Source organism: Chiloscyllium punctatum, chromosome 15, assembly GCF_047496795.1.
Source record: "Chiloscyllium punctatum isolate Juve2018m chromosome 15, sChiPun1.3, whole genome shotgun sequence".
Classification (NCBI taxonomy): Eukaryota; Metazoa; Chordata; class Chondrichthyes; order Orectolobiformes; family Hemiscylliidae; genus Chiloscyllium; species Chiloscyllium punctatum.
Window position 1 is genome coordinate 54,716,767 of NC_092753.1, and position 22,784 is coordinate 54,739,550.

The window sequence follows — 22,784 nt, forward strand, 5'->3', positions numbered from 1 at the left end:
GGTGAGTATTTCCAACATTTTCTGTTTACATTTTGGATTTTCAGCATCCGCAGTATTTTGCCTGGAGGCAGCCAGAAGGAAAAGCTGAATGAAAACTTTACAAATCATTCTTTCAGGGAGTATCTACAGAACAGGTTTCTCAGGGAGGTGATGGAAGCAGGTAGTATTGATTCAAATATAAGTTTGATATATCTGTTTAGAAAATAATATTTTTGGATACAGTACGAGTAATAGATGAGGGCAGGGCGGTGGATGTGATCTATATGGATTTCAGTAAGGCATTCAACAAGGTTCCCCATGAGAAACTGGTTAGCAAGGTTAGATCTCATGGAATACATGGAGAACTAGCCATTTAGATATAGAACTGGCTCAAAGGTAGAAAACAGAGGGTGGTGGTAGAGGGTTGTTTTTCAGACTGGAAGCCTGTGACCAGTGGAGTACTACAAGGATCGGTGCTGGGTCCATTACCTTTCATTATTTATACAAATGATTTGGATGTGAACATAGGAGGTATAGTTAGAAAGTTTACAGATGACACTAAAATTGGTGGTATAGTGGACAACAAAGAAGGTAAGCTCAGAGTACAACGGGATCTTGATCAGTTGGGCCAGTGAGCTGAGGAGTGGCAGATAGAGTTTAATTTACATAAATGTGAGGTGCTGCATTTTGGGAAAGTAAATCTTAGCAGGGCTTACACACTTAATGGTAAGGTCCTAGGGAGTGTTGCTGAACAAAGAGACCTTGGAGTGCAGGTTCATAGCTCCTTGAAAGTGGAGTCGCAGGTAGATAGGATAGTGAAGGCAGCTTTGGTATGCTTTCCTTTATTGGTCAGAGTATTGAGTACAGGAGTTAGGAGGGCATGTTCTGGCTGCACAGGATGTTAGGCCACTTTTGGAATTCTGGTCTCCTTCCTATCGGAAGGATGTTGTGATACTTGAAAGGGTTCAGAAAAGATTAACAAAGATGTTGCCAGTATTGAAGGATTTGAGCTATAGGGAGAGGCTGATTAGGCTGAAGCCATTTTCCCTGGAGCGTCAGAGGCTGAGGGGTGACCTTAAAGAGGTTTATAAAATCATGAGGAGCATGGATAACGTAAATAGACCACGGAGTGGGGGAATTCCAGAACTAGAGGGCATAGGTTTAGCAGGAAAGGGGAAGATTAAAAGAGATCTAAAGGGCAACTTTTTCACAAAGAGTGTGGTGTGTGTATGGAATGAGCTGCCAGAGAAAGTGGTAGAGGCTGGTACAATTACAACACTTAAAAGTATCTGGATGGGTAAATGAATAGGAAGAGCTTAGAGGGCTATGGGCCAAATGCTGGCAAATGGGATTAGATTAGATTGGGATATCTGGTCGGCATGGACGAATTGGGCTGAAGAGTCTGTTTCCATGTGGTACATCTCTATGACTTTAATTTGAGACAGGACATACAACAGGTATAAACAGAATTCCTCACTTTATGTAGTTCAGTTATTTTACCAATTAATAGAGATTGATTTCCACAATGAATTATTAACTCCAGCAGTGCTCTGAAAGCTTGTACTTTCAAATAAACCTGTTGACTCTAACTTGGTGTTGTGTGATTTTTAACTTTGCCTAATCAAGTCTAACACTGACACCTTCACATCATGTCCATTATTCTTGTCATATGCATGAGGAGAAGAGAAGTGAAACAAAAGAAACATTGGAGCTAAAACACCCAAAAAGCAGTCATGACTGAGGTTATCAGTAGCTATGGAGTTGAAACATCTAAGATGATGGTTTCCTCTTAACTAAATGTCTTTTTCAAATACCTCATCCTCCTCATCCAATGTTTTTTGTGATTTATAGTTTGCAGATGATGTAAGCATTTCCTACCCTAACACTATCACAAGCCTCCACTGTGCCCTCCTCCTTTCAGATATTCAAGAACCGTAAGTTGGTCTGCTCTTGATTGCAGTTTTGAAGAAACTCGATTTCACCAGCTCAGAAACTGACACTGCATTTGCTCAGAAGCAGGAATGATACTCATGAGATACCAAGCACAAGTGATTTGGAATTACTACAGCAGGCAAGGTTGGCCCAGAAGCAAGTTCACCAGAGGGTGAGGTAACATCTATGGGTTCTGCACAGAAACCTCAGATGAGAATGTTGATGGGGAAACTATATGCGAAGACTGATCCATATACACAATGAAATGGATGATGCTTCAGCAGGAAGAAAGCCCATGTGCAACAATAAGGAATATGGCAACAACTTTGCACAGAACTGTCATAAAATCAATATTATAGGGTGACTAGCATCATGATCTGCTTGTATAGAATACCTCTCTTGGACATTCATTGCAGACATAAAATGCCCTTTGTAATACGGTGATCAGCATGGCTCACATGTGAAGTATGCATGCACACCGACCTCTAAGGCCACTTATAGCAGCCACCATTTGTGCGGTTGGTTTCTCCTCATCTATAATTCCAATGGTTTCAAGGTGAAATGGTTCAGGACCATCCTAGGAATTCTTTCTCTGCTTCATAACCTGGCTTTGTCTCATCTCTTTCGTTCCAATTTGATGGCACAGAACACATCAGAGTCATCATATTTTACTGTAATATGTGTTAAATTGGAATTAAATTTTATAAAGTGAGAAATTTAGAAATAATATTAATGATAGGATAACTTCCAACAAAACTACTGAACTATTCCATGGTGAGTCAGCATTTAATAGTTGAATTTCAATCTGTCTAATACTTTGTTTTCTGGAAAAGAACTCACCTTTCTTCCTCCAGAAGTTTTCTCTATAGTACACCATGCACTTGATCACACAGCCCATAGGAACACGTTGGATGAACTGATTACGTAGATTTGGCAGGGGTGGTTCATAGTGAATCTTCGCAGTCAGGGGTGGTGGAATTGCACTGATAACATATTTAGCCTAAATGACAACAAAAAAAGTATAACTTCCTTTCCACCTTGCCTCTTTTATTACCTCCACTCATCTCTCCCTCGTCACTTGAATAAATAGGTTTCTCCATTAATATACAACAATGAGGAGATGCAAGATCAAACAATCCTCCTACATCTGTCAAAATTTCAGGGTAACAACAGAAAATGAGCTGGAAATCCACCAATTTTAATGATCAAGAGATGACAAATTTTGAAGTTTTCTGGAAATGGGAAGTTTGGGTAGGGGTGATGTGATATTGGCTCATTTATGATTCTTCGACATTTCCTCACTGACACTTTGATTTCAGAGCAGAAGTGTGTGGAGACATTCTCAGGTAGGCAAAAGTGAGGACTGCAGATGCTGGAAACCAGCGTTTAGATCAGAGTGGTGCTGGAAAAGCACAGCAGGTCAGGCAGCATCCGAGGAGCAGGAAAATGAAGGGCTTTTGCCCGAAATGTCGATTTTCCTGCTCCTCGGATGCTGCCTGACCTGCTGTGCTTTTCTAGCACCACTCTGATCTACGTTCTCAGGTATTCCAGTCAGATACAATGCCTTAAAGCTGAGGTGTTGATGGAGTTCTGAGCTGCATGTGGGTCACACCATCACAAAATTTGAATAATTACATAGAACAAGAATCATCATGAGAGTGACAACTGGTTATAGTGAGACCTTTATGGTAACCTCAACTGGTGCAAGAATTGAACCCGCACTGTCAGTGCCACTCTGCAACACAAATCCAGCCATCCAGCCAATTGAGCCAACCATAGCACTATGCACTTTGCTAGCTTCTAATTCCAGATAATTATTGAATTCGAATTTCACTATTTTCCATTGGCATAATTCAAAGCTGTATCCCCAGAACAGTAGGCTAACACACTGGATTCCTAGTCTGGTAACATTTCCATTTTGCCACCACTTCTGATGTTTCTGGAGTTCATGGTCTGACATTCGATACTTGTGCTGATTTATGAGACTGTTTATGTCCCATGTCAGGTTTCTCAGCACTGGTTTGACAAATTTTACTCTGTCGATGTAAAGATTGTATGGAAAAACATGCAAGAATTCTAAATGTCAATATAAGATTGCTTAGAAGTTGTCAAAATGTATTCATCCTTTAGAATTTAGTATTTTCTCAGTATTTGAAGGAAGAAAACCATGTCAGCAAATAACGTGTGGGTGACAAGATATACTCCCTGTTCTCATGGGTAATTAATTCAATAAGAATTGCACAAAGAGCAGCAAATGAGCACTCATGAAGCTCTTGCCTACACCACAGTGGTTACTGAGAAGACCATCATGTTGTCAATGACCCCATTCTCAAAATCTGGGGCAGAGATTTTTTAGCCTCATTGAAAGATGAGTTGGACTTTCACTCTCTTGCATTTATGCTGCCTGACCATCCCCAAGAATTTCTAGGTTTCTGTTCAATATCCCTAATTTTGTGCAATGCTTTGGATTAAAGTACATTACCAGTTATTACTGTCCATTTCCCTCACCTTAAACCTGTCATGATCCAACGTCTCCACGGTGACTATATCTTGTGTTTGATCAATCCGGATTACGGGGCTTTTCAGTTTTACACAATCTCCAAGATGGTTCATCAACTGTTCACAGACCTGACCAGAGCCACCAACAAACTTTCGCTCCTGTAAACACCGGATGTATAATCAATGGATACTTGAAAACTGTGCATCATTAAAATAGTTCATTAACTATAAGATAATCTTGAAATGAGATAGTTCAGACATCAAAAAACATATTTCAAAGGAAAATGGACTTGGATTTCACATCCTCACAGTGCCCAAAAGCACTTTTCAAAACCACATTTCTTTGACTGTAATGCTGTAAATGGTAGTCAATTTGCACAACATAATATCCCACCAACTTCAAAGTAAAGATCGGTATTTAGGATAATGGGTAAGTGATATATGTTGGAGAATTTCCCTGCCTTTTGAAGTGGTGCCAAGCAATAATTTATCAGAGAAAGCACACGATGACTCATTTTAATGGGTTCTTTCCAAACCAACACTTCTATCAGTGCAGCACTATCTCAGTATTGACTTGGGATGATAGTTGGAACTATTTTTTAAAGTTCTAAAATGGGACCTGAACCCACAACTTTATACTAACGAGGTGAGACAGTTACCATGGAGTCACAGATGATCATCAGAACTATCTTAGTTCATCAGCCAAGTGGAAGCCATCATAGAGTGTTATGAAGTAAAATATTTTGGGAGTCAGCCTAAACTGCATGCTTTGCGTGCACCCAAAATGTTCTGGCTCAGAAATGGAGACAAGTCTTGGGACTATCAAAGGAGCCATGGCCATCTTGCATGTTGACCAGGATGCAATTCTGCAATTCCACAATTCTACAAGACCGGCCCAGTTTTATTTGCGTTATGTGCAAAAGTAGAGGTAGACTCAGTGGCTAGCACTGCAGTTTCACAGTGCCAGGGACCCAGGTTCAATTCCAGCCTTGGGCAACTGTCTGTGTGGAGTTTGCACATTCTCCCACTGTCTGCATGGGTTTCCTCCGGGTGCTCCTGTTTCCTTCCACAATCCAAACAATGTGCAGGTCAGGTGGATTGGCTATGCTAAATTGTCCATAGTGTTAGGTGCATTAGTCAGAGGGAGTTGGGTCTTGGTGGGTTGCTCTTCGGAGGGTCGGTGTAGACTTGTTGGACCGAAGGGCCTGTTTCTACATTGTAGCGAATCCAATAATTAATATCCAAAGTGTTGATGGAGAATGTGAAACTGACATTGAAGAAATTGGACAAATAAGATTGATTTTGTCTCTATTAACTCACAATTTTCTCTGTTAGATGTGTTACTTCACAATTAACAATTCTTTTTACTGAAATATTTGCAGAATGATTTATTGTTCTTATTAATATGTTTGAGGTAGTTAAACCATACTGCCTATTTGGACTCCTTCTCCATCTCTTAACGTAACCCCCTATTTTGTCTTTTTTTTCCATTTGATATGATTGTGGTAAAAATAAACTGTCAATTTCAATTTTAATTTTAATATCTGGAACCTGACATGAGCGAAACTGTGTTTATTAAAGAAAACCATTTACAGCACTTCAGATAGCTTCAGTGATCACCCTAAACAGATTAAGCCAAGCTCATGAAATTGCCAATACAAAGAATTATTCTAGACTGAAATTAACACCATTATAAAAAGATCTGTATCTCCTGTTGATGAATGTCTTTCTGGAAGATTCACATCATGGGACAAAAATCATCTGCAGACTATTCAACTTGAAAGAACATTGAAATCAGATATTGGAATACACAAAAGGGACAAAATTTTAGGCAACAGCATTTGGAACACAGGAGAGAGGAAAAGACAGATTTGTAATAGCAGAGCTGGAAGGCTAGTGCTCACTCTCATCAATTCGCTGTAACTCTTGAAAACTACACACAGTCCTAAAGTAAATTGGAGAATTATCCAATCATTGAGAACACACATGTACAAACTTTGCCACTATGCATGATACAAGTCATCAACTAAACAACCGTGCTCTCAGGTTAAAACCAAATCCTCTACAAATCTTTCAAACTGGATGTTTGTGAGCTTCCTTTTTTGCTTTGGATGCTGTTCTATTCTCATACTTTATATCTGTGTTCGATGTCACAAGAAAGCCTTGTAATTGATTCTTTAATTTTGACCAGTACTACCTCTCAATAGAAGGGTGAAATAACAGCATGTAAGAATAATTGAAATTCTTTGTTGTAGCCAACCAAGAGGATTGAAAAACAGGGAGCCAATTCCCAGAAGAGTTGGAGTGAGGAAATTAGATTGTTCATTCAGAAGCTACTCAAAAACTTGCAAATAAGTTATCTTGAGTATGTAGTAATAAAATGCTTGGACAGGGAAAGTTCAGTTTAATGTCATTTCTTTATTTTTCTACTTTATACTAAGAAGGACTTTAACGTTGAATGTTCAACTAAATTTCCTTATTTTTCTACTTTGTACTTAAACTTCTGTACTGAGATGTACCTAAGCTGGCGCTGGGAATGTGATACCGTACACTTCACATTGTACTCCTGTATCCCTGTACTTGAGTACATGTGACATTAAAATCTAATTCCAATTCCCTCCTGCCTGTGGACAACATCACTGATTATGAGGCATCAGTAAGGGTGATTTTAGTACATTCTATTTTATGTTAGAGGCATACTAGAGAAATTCCATTCTTAAATTAGATTACTTGCAGTGTGGAAACAGGCCTTTCGGCCCATCAAGTCCACACCAACCCGTCAAAGCGCAACCCACCCAGACCTATTCCCCTACATTTACCTCTACCCCTAACACCATGGGCAATTTAACATAGCCAATTCACCTGACCTGCACATTTTTGGACTGTGGGAGGAAACCGGAGCACCCGGAGGAAACCCACACAGACACGGGGAGAATGTGCAAACTCCACACAGGCAGTCGCCTGAGGCGGGAATTGAACCCAGGTCTCTGATGCTGTGAGGCAGTAGTGCTAACCACTATGCCACCGTGCCGCAGGAAGCAGCCTGAAACAGATAAACCTGGATTTTGAGTAGCTTCTTGGTCAGTATACCTGGACATTTAAAATTGAGGCCACCTGTGAAAACCTTGGAAGGTATTTCTAAGTTCTCAAAAATTCAATAGTCTTTCCAATCTAGTTGTTGGGAGACAGACTGCTGCAAGACTCAGCATTCTGGCTGACAATAAATTAACACATAGATCTGTGTCTGAATATCGGTTCGAAATCTCCTTTTTGCATAAAGCTAACTTTCCTGGAAAATGTTTACTCTCCTTAATTAAAATTGCCACTTCTCTTTTCTTGCACGTTATGTACATGCTATGTAAGTATTGTAACCAAACATGATACATTCTTATGCAACACAGAGTCTGAACCCCTGAACAGGTCTGAAATGTTTTTATCCCCCTATACATTTACTGTCCTAGCATGCAGGATCAGCAAGCTGGAAGCAAGTGTCAGCTGTGGCTCAGTTGGTGGCACACTTGTGCCTGAGTCAGAGATTCTGGTTTAAAGTCCCATGCCAGGATTTGAGCATCAAAATCAAAGCTGATACAGCTGTACTGAAGGAGGTTTCCTTGAAGCTGGAAATTCTGTCTTTCTGACTAAATGTTTAACTAATGCCAGTCTGCACTCTTGGATGGCACAACAGATCCCATTACTGTATCCTTAAGAGGAGACAGGGTGGTGGCCTGGCCGATGTTTATTTGTCAATCAATATCATGATACAGATTATCCACTCTTTATTACAGTGATTGTTTATGGGAGATTACTGTGTATAAATGGGAGCTTCTGTATTTCCTTATTCAAAGAGCAACTACAGTTCAAAGATACATTATTGGCTATAAAGTACCTTGAGATAATCAGTGTTTGTGAAAGGCACCATGCAAACGCAAAACTATGTTTTTTAAAAACTATCTTTACATTAACACCTGTTATATTAAAGGCTTCTGATGATATTTGACAACAAGACTCCTGTAGCAGTCAGAAGTATTGCCTTGTCAGCAACAAATATTGCTTTCTGACATTTACAAAAGTTAATTTTGTACAAGATTTTTCAGAGTTTGGGCTGTGCAAATGTACTTTTAGATTGGATCTTTCTTTATTGGTTTCTTATCAATCAGCTTTTTTTGGTCTTTCCATCTTTGTGATGTTATGTCATTTATAAAGAAGTTTGATTCATGATTTACTCTGAATTTAACAGCACACTATTTTATCATTTTTTACAGGGGATAGGATATGGGTAGCCCACAAATATTCTGATGGAATACACCACAGTCAGGTGGTAATTGTGAGTTATGTGGCAAGCAGAGTTTAAGATTGCAGGTTTATGTCTATTGGACACTTATACCATTATGGAAATTTTCAGGAATGTCAAACTGTCAAGAATATCAAATGTTATGGATGTATACAGTTAAATTAATGAGGAAATGAATTATTACAACCTGAAACATACCAGATCAGGAATACAAAATAGAATGACTACAGAACTACCAAGTAAGGTTGGTAACAATTAGATAATTTCATAATTACAAAAGGCAAAATCACATACAAATAATGTTTTACTTCATTTACTTGTCACTATAAATATAAGCAATTTGCAAAATCTTTGGTATAGAGTTAAGTTCCTTTCTGGTAAAAACATGTTCAAACACTCACACCGAACAGCATCATTTTCTTAAAGGAACATGTCCATGGAAATCTCACTTGGATATTTTTTCAGTTTGCTTTAATAAGACACCTCCATTGAACATTTGGGAAAATACTCAACTGGACATTCTTAATTAAGTTATTCACCAATTAGGGCAGCACTGGTGGTTAGCAGTGGTTAGCACTGCTGCCTCACAGCGCCAGGGACCCGGGTTCGATTCCCCCCTCGGGCGACTGTCTGTGTGGTGTTTGCACGTTCTCCCAGTGTCTGTGTGGGTTTTCTCCGGGTGCTCCGGTTTCCTCCCACAGTCCAAAGATGTGCAGGTCAGGTGAATTGGTCATGCTAAATTGCCCACAGAGTTAGGTGCATTAGTCAGAGTGGTGGCTGTGTGGAATGCTCTGCCCCAGAGGGCAGTGGAGGCCCAGTCTCTGGATTCATTTAAGGAAGAGTTGGATAGAGCTCTTAAGGATAGTGGAATCAAGGGTTATAGAGATAAGGTAGGAACAGGATACTGATTAAGGATGATCAGTCATGATCATATTGAATGGTGGTGCAGGCTTGAAGGGCAGAATGGCCCACTCCTGCACCTATTGTCTATTGTAAATATGGGGGTGGGTTACTGTTCGGAGTGTCGGTGTGGACTAGTTGGGCTGAAGGGCCTATTTCCACACTGTAGGTAATCTAATCTAATCTAATAACAAAAATATGTTATTAGAGGATTGGTACTTCAGTTGTGAGAAGAAAAGTCACCAGATCAAAGCAACCCTTTCCTCATGCTACATCAGCAATGCACATTCAAAAATATCTTCAAATTTCTCCATTGTTACTTCTTATCAATCTTTTCAAAATGTACTGAAACAAGCAAATCAGGATAGTAATGTTTATAATGTTTGTTCACCTGTCCGCCATTGGTTGTTGAAAAAATCCGTGTTGTTCCACCACACTGCTTGACGTACCACAAGAACCAGAGAGCAGAGACTTCGTGTGGCTCAGAGGTGACATTTATATTCACAAAAAGAGTAGCAAAACGCCTGGCGACCCTACAGGTTGAAAATTAAAAGGAAAATCTCCAGGAAAAACTCTTCATATGTTCACAGTAAACGGAATGACTGATTTATGGGACAATTCTGGAACTATGTAAATTAAGCAAACTCAAATATTAATAGTCAAAAAATTAGACCAATAAAATATTTGAAATTAACCAAACAATAAATCTGCTCAGAGAATGTGACAAATGCACTTACTATTCCATGGAATTGAAATTCTGATTGGTTAAGTCCACGTATCACTCTTACATTCATTATGTATCACTTTTTAAATGGTATTAATGTATTTAATAGCTGTGGAAAAACAGTGAAAGCAGAGATATACGAGTGTTCTAAGTGTACCTTTACGGGCTTGTGTATGAGCGCTTATGCAGGGCAGTCGGTTATAGAAGTAGTTATTAACAAGAAGGGCTACACACTATTGCAAAGAAAACTACATATCTTGTCCCTTTGCCTTATTAAGAACAATATCAGCAATATGCACAGACTACTTTAGCAGCAAAATCCCCTAACACCCCAATTTATTAAGCGAACAAGAATAACTGTAATCCCAAAGATATGCTCAACCTTATACTGAGCCTAAATCCTAGTCATCACCAAGAGCGGAATCTACCTCGGCACTAAACAACATTAAAATGGGTGAGAACATTGTCAGCATTGCATAGGATGGTCAGTGAGGAGCTTCTCAACATCAAAAGGAAAAAAAGTCACATCTTCTAACCAAGCGTTGATCTGCGAGAAAAACTTCTCACTGGTGAGCAGCGAGTAACCTATTTCATTACTATTTAATCTCACCTCATTGATATGCAGTTTCCCATTTTCCCACCCACAGATAGAAAGTATACAGTGACAAACCCTGACATGGAAGTCAGAGTGGTTGGATTCGTGTGTGGAATGAACTTCCAGAGGAAGTGGTGGATGTGGGTATGGTTACAATGTTTAAAAGACATTTAAATAGGTACATGAAGAAATGTTTAGAAGGATATTGGCCAAGTGCAGGTAGGTGGGACTAGTTTATTTTGGACTATAGTTGGCTGGGCTGGTTGGACCAAAGGGTTTGTTTTCATGCTGCATGAGTCTATGACCTGCTCCTCCAGGTCTCCATTTAGACACCAGGTACCAACATCATAGAGCATGCTCTATGTGCATTGACTGCACACATCCCTCTTCTATGGGCATGGGCACCCAAAAGGTACCAGTCTCACTGCACCATCACAGCACATCTCTGATCTACTTTCAAGACAGTTCTGCACTTCTGTGTTGTACTTTGTGTGTTATGGCCGCTTTCCTTGTAACACTGCTGCCAGGACACTTTGCACACAGGGGCATCCGATCTCATGGATTCAATGAGGCTGCATCTCAGGGATTCTCACTTGATCTGATTACACTCACTTACTTTGTACCTACTCAGATGTTCACACCATCCCTGCCTTGCCTTCACCCCCAAAGCGAGATTTTTCATGAGCACGGTATTTTTATTCTGTCTTGACTTTTACCACAGACACAAAGCTAGATAAGTTTGTCATGGCTGCCAGCAGTGATGGGTCAACTGGGTGGAAATGTTGCTGTATTTCACCGTGTGCACCAATCTGAGTTTCTGAGAGAAGAGAACAACTGTCCTGTCCACTACCCTGTCCACCAGCACCTCCAGCTTCCTATCAGCAAAGCAGGATGCCAGTTTGCCTCTGTTGGTCATCTTCAGAGTAATTCTTCACACTCTGCAAACGTAAAGGGCTATTCAGGACTTGCAGCATTTGATCTGAAACACAGCTGAGTTTTAAACATGACGTCAGTGGCTGGAACTCCAGAAGGTTCCAACAATGCTGAGCACATCTGCTGCTGTGAAGTACAGGGGAGTGTGAGCACGGCATTGTAGAAGTATGGTGCGTGCTTAATGAGATGAATGGTGTCAAATTACACAAAAAAGCTTAGCACACTCCGAGATAAATTCTCTTGACACTCCCCGAAATGATACTTAACCAAATTCTGTGAACATCCAGCTGTCTGTTACCAGCAACCTTTTAGGAAGGAAGCTCCTAAAGCTCAGAAGCTACTGAGAGAAATAATTTCACCTCATTACTGTTTAAAATGAGCAACTCCTTACTGTAACAGTGAGCCCTAGTGCTAGCTGTTCCCACAATTAAAAAAAATCTCCACATCTACCCTGCGAAGAATCTTGTGTGTTACAATCAATCACCTCTTACTCTCCTAAACTCCAGTGTTTACAAACCTAGTGTGGCAAACTTTACCTGGTAAGACAACCCTCTCATTCCAGGTAGAAGATTGACAGATCTTCTAATGAACAGCTTCTAACACATTTACGTCTTTCCTTAACTAACGAGACCAATATTGTTTACCTTAACTAATGATATTGCTCACGGTACACCTGATGTAGTCCTACCAATGCCCTATTGAACTTAAGCACAGCCTCCCTACTGTGATATTCAATTTCCTTCTGAGTAAATGAAAACATTCTACTAACTTGCCTTATCATTTGCTGCATGTGAACACCAAAGTTTTAGAATTCACACACTGAGACAATCAGGTCCCTCTGCATCTCAGAATTCTGCAATCTCTCACCATTTAGATTTTTTTTATTCTTCCTAAAATGGAAAATTTCAGTTTTTCTATTCCTTTATCTGTACTCTATTTGGCACATCTTTGCCATTCATTTAGCTTTTCAATATCTTCTTTGTAGCCTCCTTTTGTCCTCTTCTCAATTTGCTTTCTAATCTATTTTAGTTTCACCAATAAATTTAGCAACTATACCTTCTAACCTGTCACCCAAGTAATTTCTATAAATGGTAAAATGTTGAAGTCCCAACATTCATTTCTATGGCACACCTCTCGAGTTTATGCCTGCTGTCTGCTTCCTGTTAATCAGCCAATTGTCTACCTGTGCCAAAATGCTACCAAATTTGTCTAACTCTCCTTATAGCTAACACTCTCCAAATGTGGTCTAACTAAATTTCTATGGAGATGCTTTTATTTTCTGCAATTTTCAATCTTTGATATGATATTTAAAAAAATATTCTTATAAATGCCTTCTGGAAATTCATGTACAGTATATCTACACCAAGTCCATGCAGCACTAACAGATCCTTATTCACATCATTAAATCAGTCCACTGATCCTGGACCCATCCTGTCAGTATAATATCCTCCATGTAAAGTATGGTATATTCCTGTTAATTGACCTTCTCTGTATCTACATCCATCCCCAATTCTCTAGACCCTTGAAGACATGCTTTTTAACACGTATACAGGCTGGTGACCTTTCTCACATTCGACAAAGAACAAGAAAATCTATAAGATAGTAACTCTCTGCTCACAGCATGTAGCATGAATCAATTGTTTTGAATGATGTATATCTTAAAATAACTAATGTCAAAGCCTCAGCTTTTTGAAAGCTAATTCAGAGTCATGTACAATAATTTCCAGCTTCTCAATCCCTCCTTTAACAATATGTTTGAAACATTTAGAGATGTCCTTAATCTTAGCACTAGGAAAGCAACATACATCATAGATTTATGCAACTGCCTACAATCTCCTGCCTGTGTCCCTGACAGAGTCCCCTATAACAATTATTCTTTTAAATTTTGTCAAACGCCTAACATAATAACTGACCATCCCTTTTATTTTCCTCGGAGAGACTATCCCTTTCAATAGCACACAAAATTGAATATCTATTTGATAGAGGAATAGCCACAGGAGACTTTTGAATTCCCTTGTTACCTTTCCTCACAGTCACCCACCTGTCTGACTGACTCTGCTGTGTAATGAGTTTTCTAAATCTACTAGCCATCTTATTCTGTGCCTGTCATATGCCCTCAACAAAATTAAGCCTAAAAAAATGCAATTTTCAATAACACCTTATGTATAAAATAAACCACTGTTCGTTATCTACAGGAAGTAATAGTAGAATGCAAAAAAAACTGTAAAAATTAATTAAATTAATTTGGCAAATAAATAACACAGGAAATAGTTGTAACATTACTGTAAATGTCAATAAATCTCATGATAGCCAATACAAAACACAGTTTTACCATATCTAGTACTGTAATGGAATTCAGCATCAGAGGGGCATGGACAAGAATTACACAATGTAATATTGTGCTCAGTTCTCAGTCTGAGCTGTGACAAGCAGGGAGATACATTATCTCAATGTAAGGATGGATAAAATCAAGATTGGATACTCTATACAGGACAGTAATTCATATCTCTTGATTGCAGAGTAAAGGCAGTGTTGGCACAAGTATAAAGTCTAGCCATCCAACCATTCTCTCTGAGAAAGGGCAAGAACTCAGCTGGACTAAAGAATGTGTATAATGAACTTGAAATATGGTTAACTATCTAAAAAGAATAATTTTAAAGAAAACATACGCGGTCCAGCAAATACCGTCAATCAGTTCTTTCATTGTTATTTTATCCCATTCTTCAGCATGGGGAGCAGTCCATGGTGCATCAACAGGTATCTGGAAAGACAAGGTTCATTCTACTTTTTGCAAATACTCTTATTAATTGGAATGAAGTTGTGAAACTTGCATGTAAGTGCATTTCTGCCAATAATTTTGTAAAATTGTAATTTATAAGAGAACATTTTAAATGTTGGGATGATAGAAATAGTTATGTTTTCTGCAGGTTTTTGTCTACATGCAAATGCTCACTCCATTTTAATACTCATCATTTTCCACGGCTGTCTGATTCATTTCACAGCTTCACACTTCTCCTTCCTATTTTGCCCTAATTTTCATCCACAATTTCACATTCTTCCTGTTACTTCTTAATCTGTATAATTTCATTCTCTCTTGTACAACACACTCTCCGAACTCCAAACACACAAATCAGGAGCAGAATTAATCTCTTTGGTCCTTCAAGCCCACTTTACCATTCAAAAAGATTGTAGTTAGTCTGATTGTATTCCAAATTTCACATTTTCACACAGCCCCGATAACCTTTGAAAGATTCTGGTTGGGCAGGATTATCTACCTCTTATGTTATACAATATTATTACAGAGTATGCAATGACTCAGTGTTCACTGTCAGCTAAATCATTAGCTTCCTCAATACCACTTCATAGTGATTATAACTTCATCAAGTTAATCTCCTCCTTCAACCTCCTGATTTTCAGGGATGACTGGGATGATCTATACCTTCAATAGTGAAGATAGAAGGAAATGTTTATTCATTCCATCCACCATTGAATTGTATCCCCCCATTCTCACCCTCTAGAGAACCAACACACACTTTATTCATTCTTTACCTTTTCAGATATGCTATTAGATAACTAGATGTGTTTACACATTTCTATGTAACTTCATTTCATGCTCTCATTTATTTCTTCTTATTAATCTTCCTGTGGTTCTTTGTTGTTCTGTCTTCTGACCAGGCATTTGACCTATCACTCAGCTTTGCATAGCTATATGATCTTTCCTTACGTCATAGAGTCACACAACATGGAAACAGACCCTTTGGTCCAAATCGTCCACACTGACCATTTCCTAAATCAAACTAGTCCCACTTGCATGCATTTGGCCCATATTCCTCTAAACTTCTATTCAGGAACATATCCAAATATCCTTTTAATGTTGTAACTGGACCTGCATCCATCTGGCAGTTCATTCTACTGTCTGTTTAAAAAAGTTGCCCCTCATGCCCATTTTAAATCTTTCTCCTCTCATCTTAAAAAAATGCCTCCTAGATTTGAACTCCCCCGACTTTGGGAAAAAAATCCTTGCTAAAGTTTAATGCTTTTCTTCATTTCTTTAATTAACAGCAGATGGTGGGCCCACCCTTAGAATGTTTATTTGTCGTAGGAATGTACTTATTCTGAATATTCTGAAATATTCCCTAAATGCCTGGCACCGCATCATCACTGATCCATCTCCAAGCCTAAGATCCAAGTTCACATTAGTTAGCTCACCTTTCATATTCCCCAAGTTACCCTATTTAAGTTTAAAACATTTGTCTTAAACTCACTTCTTTTGATGCAGGATGCAAAGTTCAAATCATACTATGTTACCTAGAGGATAGCCTGCTCTCTGGTTGGTTCGAGAGTGTGCTGCTCTAAGAAACTACCTTGAGAGTATTCTGTGAACTTCTCATTGAGACTGCTGCTACTACCAATGATCTGATTATTCCAGCATATATGTAGATTAAAAGCACACAATTATTACCGTAGATTATCACAACCACAAAATTTATTCTTGTATAAATTTTGCTATATTGTGGTTACTGTTCAGGAACCTGTAGACCACTCTCACTCATGATTTATTTTTTTCAACTATTCCTCATTCTAATTAAATCAATTCGACATCCTGATCTCTTGAATCAAAGCCCTCTTTAATTATTGCATCAATACCATCTTTGATGATGAAGGCCATGCTTCTGCCTTGTCCTAACGTCCTACTCTTTGGGAATATTACATATCACTCAACATAAAGGGTCCAGTTCTTGTCAGTCTACAGCCATGGTTCAATGTAGCTATCAGATCATATTTAGTCACTATTGTGTGTTATTAATTAATTTACTTCGTTATGAATGCTATGCACATTCAAATGTACAGCCTTTAGTTGCTTTTTTTGTTACCTTTTTAGCAACTAGACCTACTGCTAATATATTCTTTATTCTTCTGCTCCTTATTGCCATTCTCCAATCTTCATTTTCCATTCTAATGTTTTGCTCACCTGCTTTGACTGTATCCCTTGTTTTCTAACATTTATTCAAGCCTGATCCCTCAACTCCTTGTTTAGCTTGAAATTGAGGAACAAATTACAGCAGATGCTGGAGTTTGTACTGAAAACAATAAATCCTAGCGACCACAATGGGTCAGGGAGAAAGTGAGATGCTGGAGATCAGAGTCGAGAGTGTGGTTCTGGAAAAACACAGCAGGTCAGGCATGCTTCCAGTATGCCTCGACTCTCCTACTCCTCGGATGTTGCCTGAACTGCTGTGCTTTTCCAGCCCCACACATCACAACGGGTCAGACAGCATCCACGGAGAGAGAGCAAGCTAATGTTGAGTCTAGATGACTCTTCACCAGAAATGAATTAAACTCTTCTCTACTTCCCTAGTTATGCAGCTCCCATAGTTTCAGTGTAGACAATTCCAATGGTACAGATCCTACATTCATGATGCCAATCCCCCATGAACCAAAACTCACTTCTCCAACAGCAGTCTTTGAACTACTTTTCTGATCTCATTCATTCTTATTTAATACTCAATTATGTTCAATTCTGGATTTGTCGAAAATGATCCTCACTAGTGGGCGGCACGGTGGCACAGTGGCACAGTGGTTAGCACTGCTGCCTCACAGCGCCGGAGACCCGGGTTCAATTCCCGCCTCAGGCGACTGACTGTGTGGAGTTTGCACATTCTCCCCGTGTCTGCGTGGGTTTCCTCCGGGTGCTCCGGTTTCCTCCCACAATCCAAAAATGTGCAGGTCAGGTGAATTGGCCATGCTAAATTGCCCGTAGTGTTAGGCAAGGGGTATATGTAGATGTACATGTAGGGGTATGGGTGGGTTACGCTTCGGCGGGGCGGTGTGGACTTGTTGGGCCGAAGGGCCTGTTTCCACACTGTAAGTAATCTAATCTAATCTAATCTAATCTATTATTTATGGTCAGAAGAGAACCAAAGCCTGTACATTTTTATATGTAAGGTTTATCACTAGGATAATTCTCAAAGTAACAGGGCTTTGAGTTGATTAGATTACTTACAGTGTGGAAACAAGCCATTCGGCCCAACAAGTCCACACCGACCCGCCGAAGCGCAACCCACCCAGACCCATTCCCCTACATTTACCCCTTCACCTAACACTACGGGCAATTTTACCATGGCTAATTCACCTAACCTGCACATTTTTGGACTGTGGGAGGAAACCCACACAGACATGGGGAGAGTGCGCAAACTCCACACAGTCAGTCGCCTGAGGCGGCAATTGAACCCGAGTCTCTGGCGCTATGAGGCAGCAGTGCTAACCACTGTGCCACTGTGTCGCTTTGTTTGCTAAATATTTAATATAAACATTTAAAATGATCTTTTACCTCCTTCCCCATGTTATCCAGGGTTCTCCAGAGGTTGTTGTAATCCAGGTACACAAATGGATTCCACATCGGTGGAAAGGGAGCCTTGAAAGGATAAGGTTTGCCCTGAAAATATAAATAAAGTAAAAAAATGAGCTGGTTTAGGTCAAAAACATTTTTGAAGGGCTGTCGACATAAGTTGACCAATTAAAGTATTTGTAAAATTTGTAAATTTGTAAAATTAATTACAATATCATACCATCTTAAAATATAGAAGCAGAATTAGGCCATTTGGCCCATCGAGTCTGCTCCGCCATTTGATCATGGCTGATATGCTCCTTACCTCCATTTTCCTGCCTTCTCCCCATATCCCTTCAATCCATTCCCAATTAAAAATCTGTCTAATGCTTTCTTAAATTTACTCACTGTCCCAGCAACCATCACACTTTGGGGTAGTGAATTCTACAGATTCACAACCCGTTGGAAGAAGTAGTTTTTCCTTAACTCTGTTTTAAATTTGCTGTCTCTTAATCTGAGACTATGCCCTCTCATCCTAGAATGCCCCACAAGAGGAAGCATCTGCACCATGCTTAGTTTATTCGCACCTTTTATCATCTTGAACACCTCAGTTTGATCTCCCCTAATTCTTCTCAATTCCAATGAGTATAGGCCCAAACTGTTCAATCTCTCTTCATATGACAAACCACTCATCCCTGGGATCAATCTAGTGGACCTCCTCTGAACTGCCTCCAACGTCACTACATCTTTCCTCAAATAACGAGACCAAACTGTGCACAACACTCCTGCAGCAGTCTAACCAATACCCTGTATAATTGCAGCAATACTTTATGTAGAACCTTTATGTTCTATTCCTTTAGCTATAAAGGCCAACATTCCATTCACTTTCTTTATTATCTGCTGTATCTACATGCTAGTTTTCTGTGATACGTGAACAAACATAGCTAGATCCCTCTGCACCAGAGCACCCCAAAATCTCTTCCCATTTATATAATAGGTCATTTTCCCAATTTTTTCAACCCAAATGCATGACCTCATACTTATCCACATTAAACTCCATCTACCACATTTTGGCCCAATTTCCTAACCTATCTATATCCATTTTTAAGGCTCTTATTTCCTCATTGCACTTTACTGTCCCACCTACTTTTGTGTCATCTGCAAATTTGGCTATAGAGCCTTCTATCCCTGTATCCAAGTTGTTAATGTAGATTGTAAATAGCTGGGGTCCAAGGACCGAACTCTATGGAACCCCACTCGTTACTTCTTGCCATCCAGAAAGCAAAACATTTATCAGGACTATCTGTCTTCTGTCCATCAGCCAGTCATCTATCCAGGCTAATAAATTACCCTTAATGCCATATAATCCAACCTTGTGAGTTAACATTTTGTGTGTCACCTTATCAATCTTTTCCAGAAGTCCAGATAAATTACATCTACAGTATCCTCATTATTCATCTTACTTGTTACATCTTCGAAGAACTCTAGCAAATTAGTCAAACATGATTTGCCCTTCATAAACCACGCTGACTCTGTTGGATAGCGTTTTGACTTTCCAAACGTCCTGACATTGTTTCCTTGATAGTTGATTTTAACACTTTCCCAACAGATGTTCAACTAACTGGTCTGTACTTTTCTACATATTCAAAAAGGGAGGAAGGCAATAAGGGCTTTACATTAGGATTTTTCAAATCCACTGGGAACTTTTCCTGTGTCCGGAGAAATTTGGCATATGGTAACCAATGGATCCGCTATCTCCCTGCCACTTCTTTTAATACCATAGGATGCATGCCATGAGGTCCAGGAGACTTGTCTATCCTCAATGCTAATGTTTGCTGAGTACCTTTTCCCTATCAATGTTGATTGTTCTAAGTTCTACCTTTTTTATTGCCTCCGCCTTGCCCATTCCAATAGAAATGGTACGATTGTCCTCCACTGTGAAAACTGAGAGAAAGTGAGGACTGCAGATGCTGGAGATCAGATCTGAAAAATGTGTTGCTGGAAAAGCACAGCAGGTCAGGTAGCATACAAGGAGCAGGAAAATAGAGGTTTCGGGCATAAGCCCTTCATCAGGTGTGAAAACTGAGGCAAAGTATTGATTTAGCATCGCTGCCATTTCAGTGTTCCCTACTATTAACTCTCTGGTTTCATCTTCCAAGGAACCAACACTCATATTAGTGACTCTCTTCCCTTTTATATACATATATAAGCTTTTGCTATTCTTTCTGATATTTTATGCTAGTTTTCCTCTGTTTATGTTTGAAAGCTTTCCAATCTTCCAGCCTGACACTGGCCTTTGCAATATGGTATACTTTAGTTTTTGACTTTATATCATTCTTGACCTTCTTGTTTAACCATGGATGGTTGTCTTTTACACCCCTGCACTACCCCCACTCCCCATCCCCCCAACACCACCTACCATCTTTCCTCTGCACTGGAATATGTTTTAGTTATATCAAAACATCATAAGAAGCATATATACAAAGGTCAACAAACAAAGACCCTAATGTTCCAGGAGGATTTCATAGAAAGCATTAAAAGTGCATACTGAACTCAAACCTTCCAAATTAAATATATGAAAATTCTACCTTTAACCTTAAGTTATTCATTTACTATTAACTGTAATAGATTTGAAAGAATGTGGGTCAGATATGAAGGCCAAGGTTTCTCGCTAGTGCCACTCCCTCGCTACTACAAAGTAAAATTTATGATTGCATAAGGAATTGAAAGCACGAGTCCCAGCACCTGATTGTACAATTAATCTTTTCTACTCTCTAGTCTCCAGGTTAAAAGTAATTAGCCTGAAAATAAGTTTTTTTTAAAATCATTCACATAATGAAAGCTTTGTTGGCTGGTTGAACATTTCTTGCCTGTCTTTAATTGCTCTTGAAAAGGTTATAGTGAACTACCTTTTTGAGCCTCTGCAGTCCACTTACGTTCATGATGATGTAGTGGTATTGTCACTGGACTAGTAGTCCAGGCAACCACGCAATGTTCTGGTGACCCGTTTCAATTTTGAGGAGGAATGCCCATAACCCTGTTAGGAAGCAAGTTCAGGAATTTGACCCAGTGAAGCTGAAAGGATTGCAACATATTTCCAACTCAGAGTAGCAAGTGGCTTGAAGGAGAACTTGGCAGTTGGTGTTGTTTCCTTGTAGCTGCTGCCCTTGTTGTCCCAGATAGAAATAGTCATGGGTTTAGTAATTGCTGTTTAACAAGATTTAATGAATTTGCTAAGACATGGCAGGACAGTTCAGCTGTATGGAATACCCATCCTATGCCATGTAGGGAGCCGTCTACATTTCACATGGCCTAAGCAATCTCATGAGCGGAATGTATCTTTGTTTCCCATCATTGAGTTTTGAAACTTGCTTGGAGTTCAGAACAGCTGCGAGTCATAGACAAAACTGGGACTTGTGTGCTTAGAGCATTCAACAAAGTGGTCACACTGCAGATTAAGAGCATTTGGGCAGAGATGGAATGGGTGTCTCCAGGGCAGTTCAGAAAGACCAGGAAGGCCGTGCAAGGGATAAACAAGCGAATAGAATCTGAATACAGCATAAAGTAGCAAGAAACAAATGGATTGAAAAAAATTTTTATAGGTGAGTACAATGAAAAATATGGGCAAAGAGAAACATGGAGGAAGACGTGGGGCAATTTATGACAGGGTATAGAGAATGGCAGAGAAAGTAAATAAATACTTTGTGACAGTCTTTACAGAAGAAGACACAGAAATCTTCCTGAAATAATTACGATTCAAGAATCTGATGAGAGTGTGGACCTGAAAGAATATTGGTTGAAAATAAAGCATTAGAGATCAAAGTTTGGTAGAAGATTTGTAGCTCGGGTGCTCGTTGTTGTGGTTCTGTATTAGAGATGTTAATAGGACTAAAAATTGGCAAATCCCCTGACATTCTTCACCTGAAGTGTTGGAAGAAAAGACTACAGAGATAGTAGATGCATTTATGATTGAAGGATTGCAAATGTAACCTTATTGTTTAAGAAAGGAAGGAAAGAGAAAATGCTGATCTACAGAACTGTTAGCTTAATGTCAGAAATAGATTATAAATCACGTGATTACTGGATATTTAGAAATAATCACCTGTGTGGACAGCATCAACAAGATTTATGCAGGGTTAATGATGTTTGACAAACCCAATAGAGTTTTTTAAAGCAGAGTTGATAAGGGGAAGCCAGTCAATGTGTATTTTGATTTCTGGAAGGCTTTTGTTAAAGCCTCACACAAAAGGTTGGTAAACAACATCAAAGTGCGTGGGATTGGTAATAGAACATTGATAAGGATTGAAGTTGGTCTACAGGTAACAAAGAAAAATAAATGGATCATTCTTAGGTTGATAGGCTGTGACTCACCAAGTACCACAAAGATCAGCCCCAGCTGTTCATAATCTACATCAATGATTTGAATGTGTGAACCCGAATGGGTCAATTAGAAAATATCGGGATGTGGGTATCAATTGTAATTTTTCCAAGTTTGCACATGATACAAAACTTGGTAGGGATATGAGTTGAGGAGTATGTCCTGAGACTTGAAGAAGAATTGGACAAGCAAGAGATGAACAGATAAACTGAAAAGAAAACCACT

General features: G+C 39.3%; 1 protein-coding gene across 2 annotated transcripts in view; it reads right to left on the bottom strand.

Annotated features, from left to right (window-relative positions):
• Positions 1-22,784, bottom strand: part of mao (monoamine oxidase) — a 162,715-nt gene that overhangs the window by 24,305 nt on the left and 115,626 nt on the right. For both annotated transcript variants that reach the window (XM_072585165.1, XM_072585166.1), the window contains exons 4-8: positions 18,185-18,289; positions 14,523-14,614; positions 9,993-10,134; positions 4,420-4,569; positions 2,752-2,911 (exon numbers count right to left, since the gene is read on the bottom strand). In XM_072585165.1, coding sequence (XP_072441266.1) covers positions 2,752-2,911; positions 4,420-4,569; positions 9,993-10,134; positions 14,523-14,614; positions 18,185-18,289 — 649 coding nt within the window. The remainder of the gene's footprint in view (positions 1-2,751; positions 2,912-4,419; positions 4,570-9,992; positions 10,135-14,522; positions 14,615-18,184; positions 18,290-22,784) is intronic.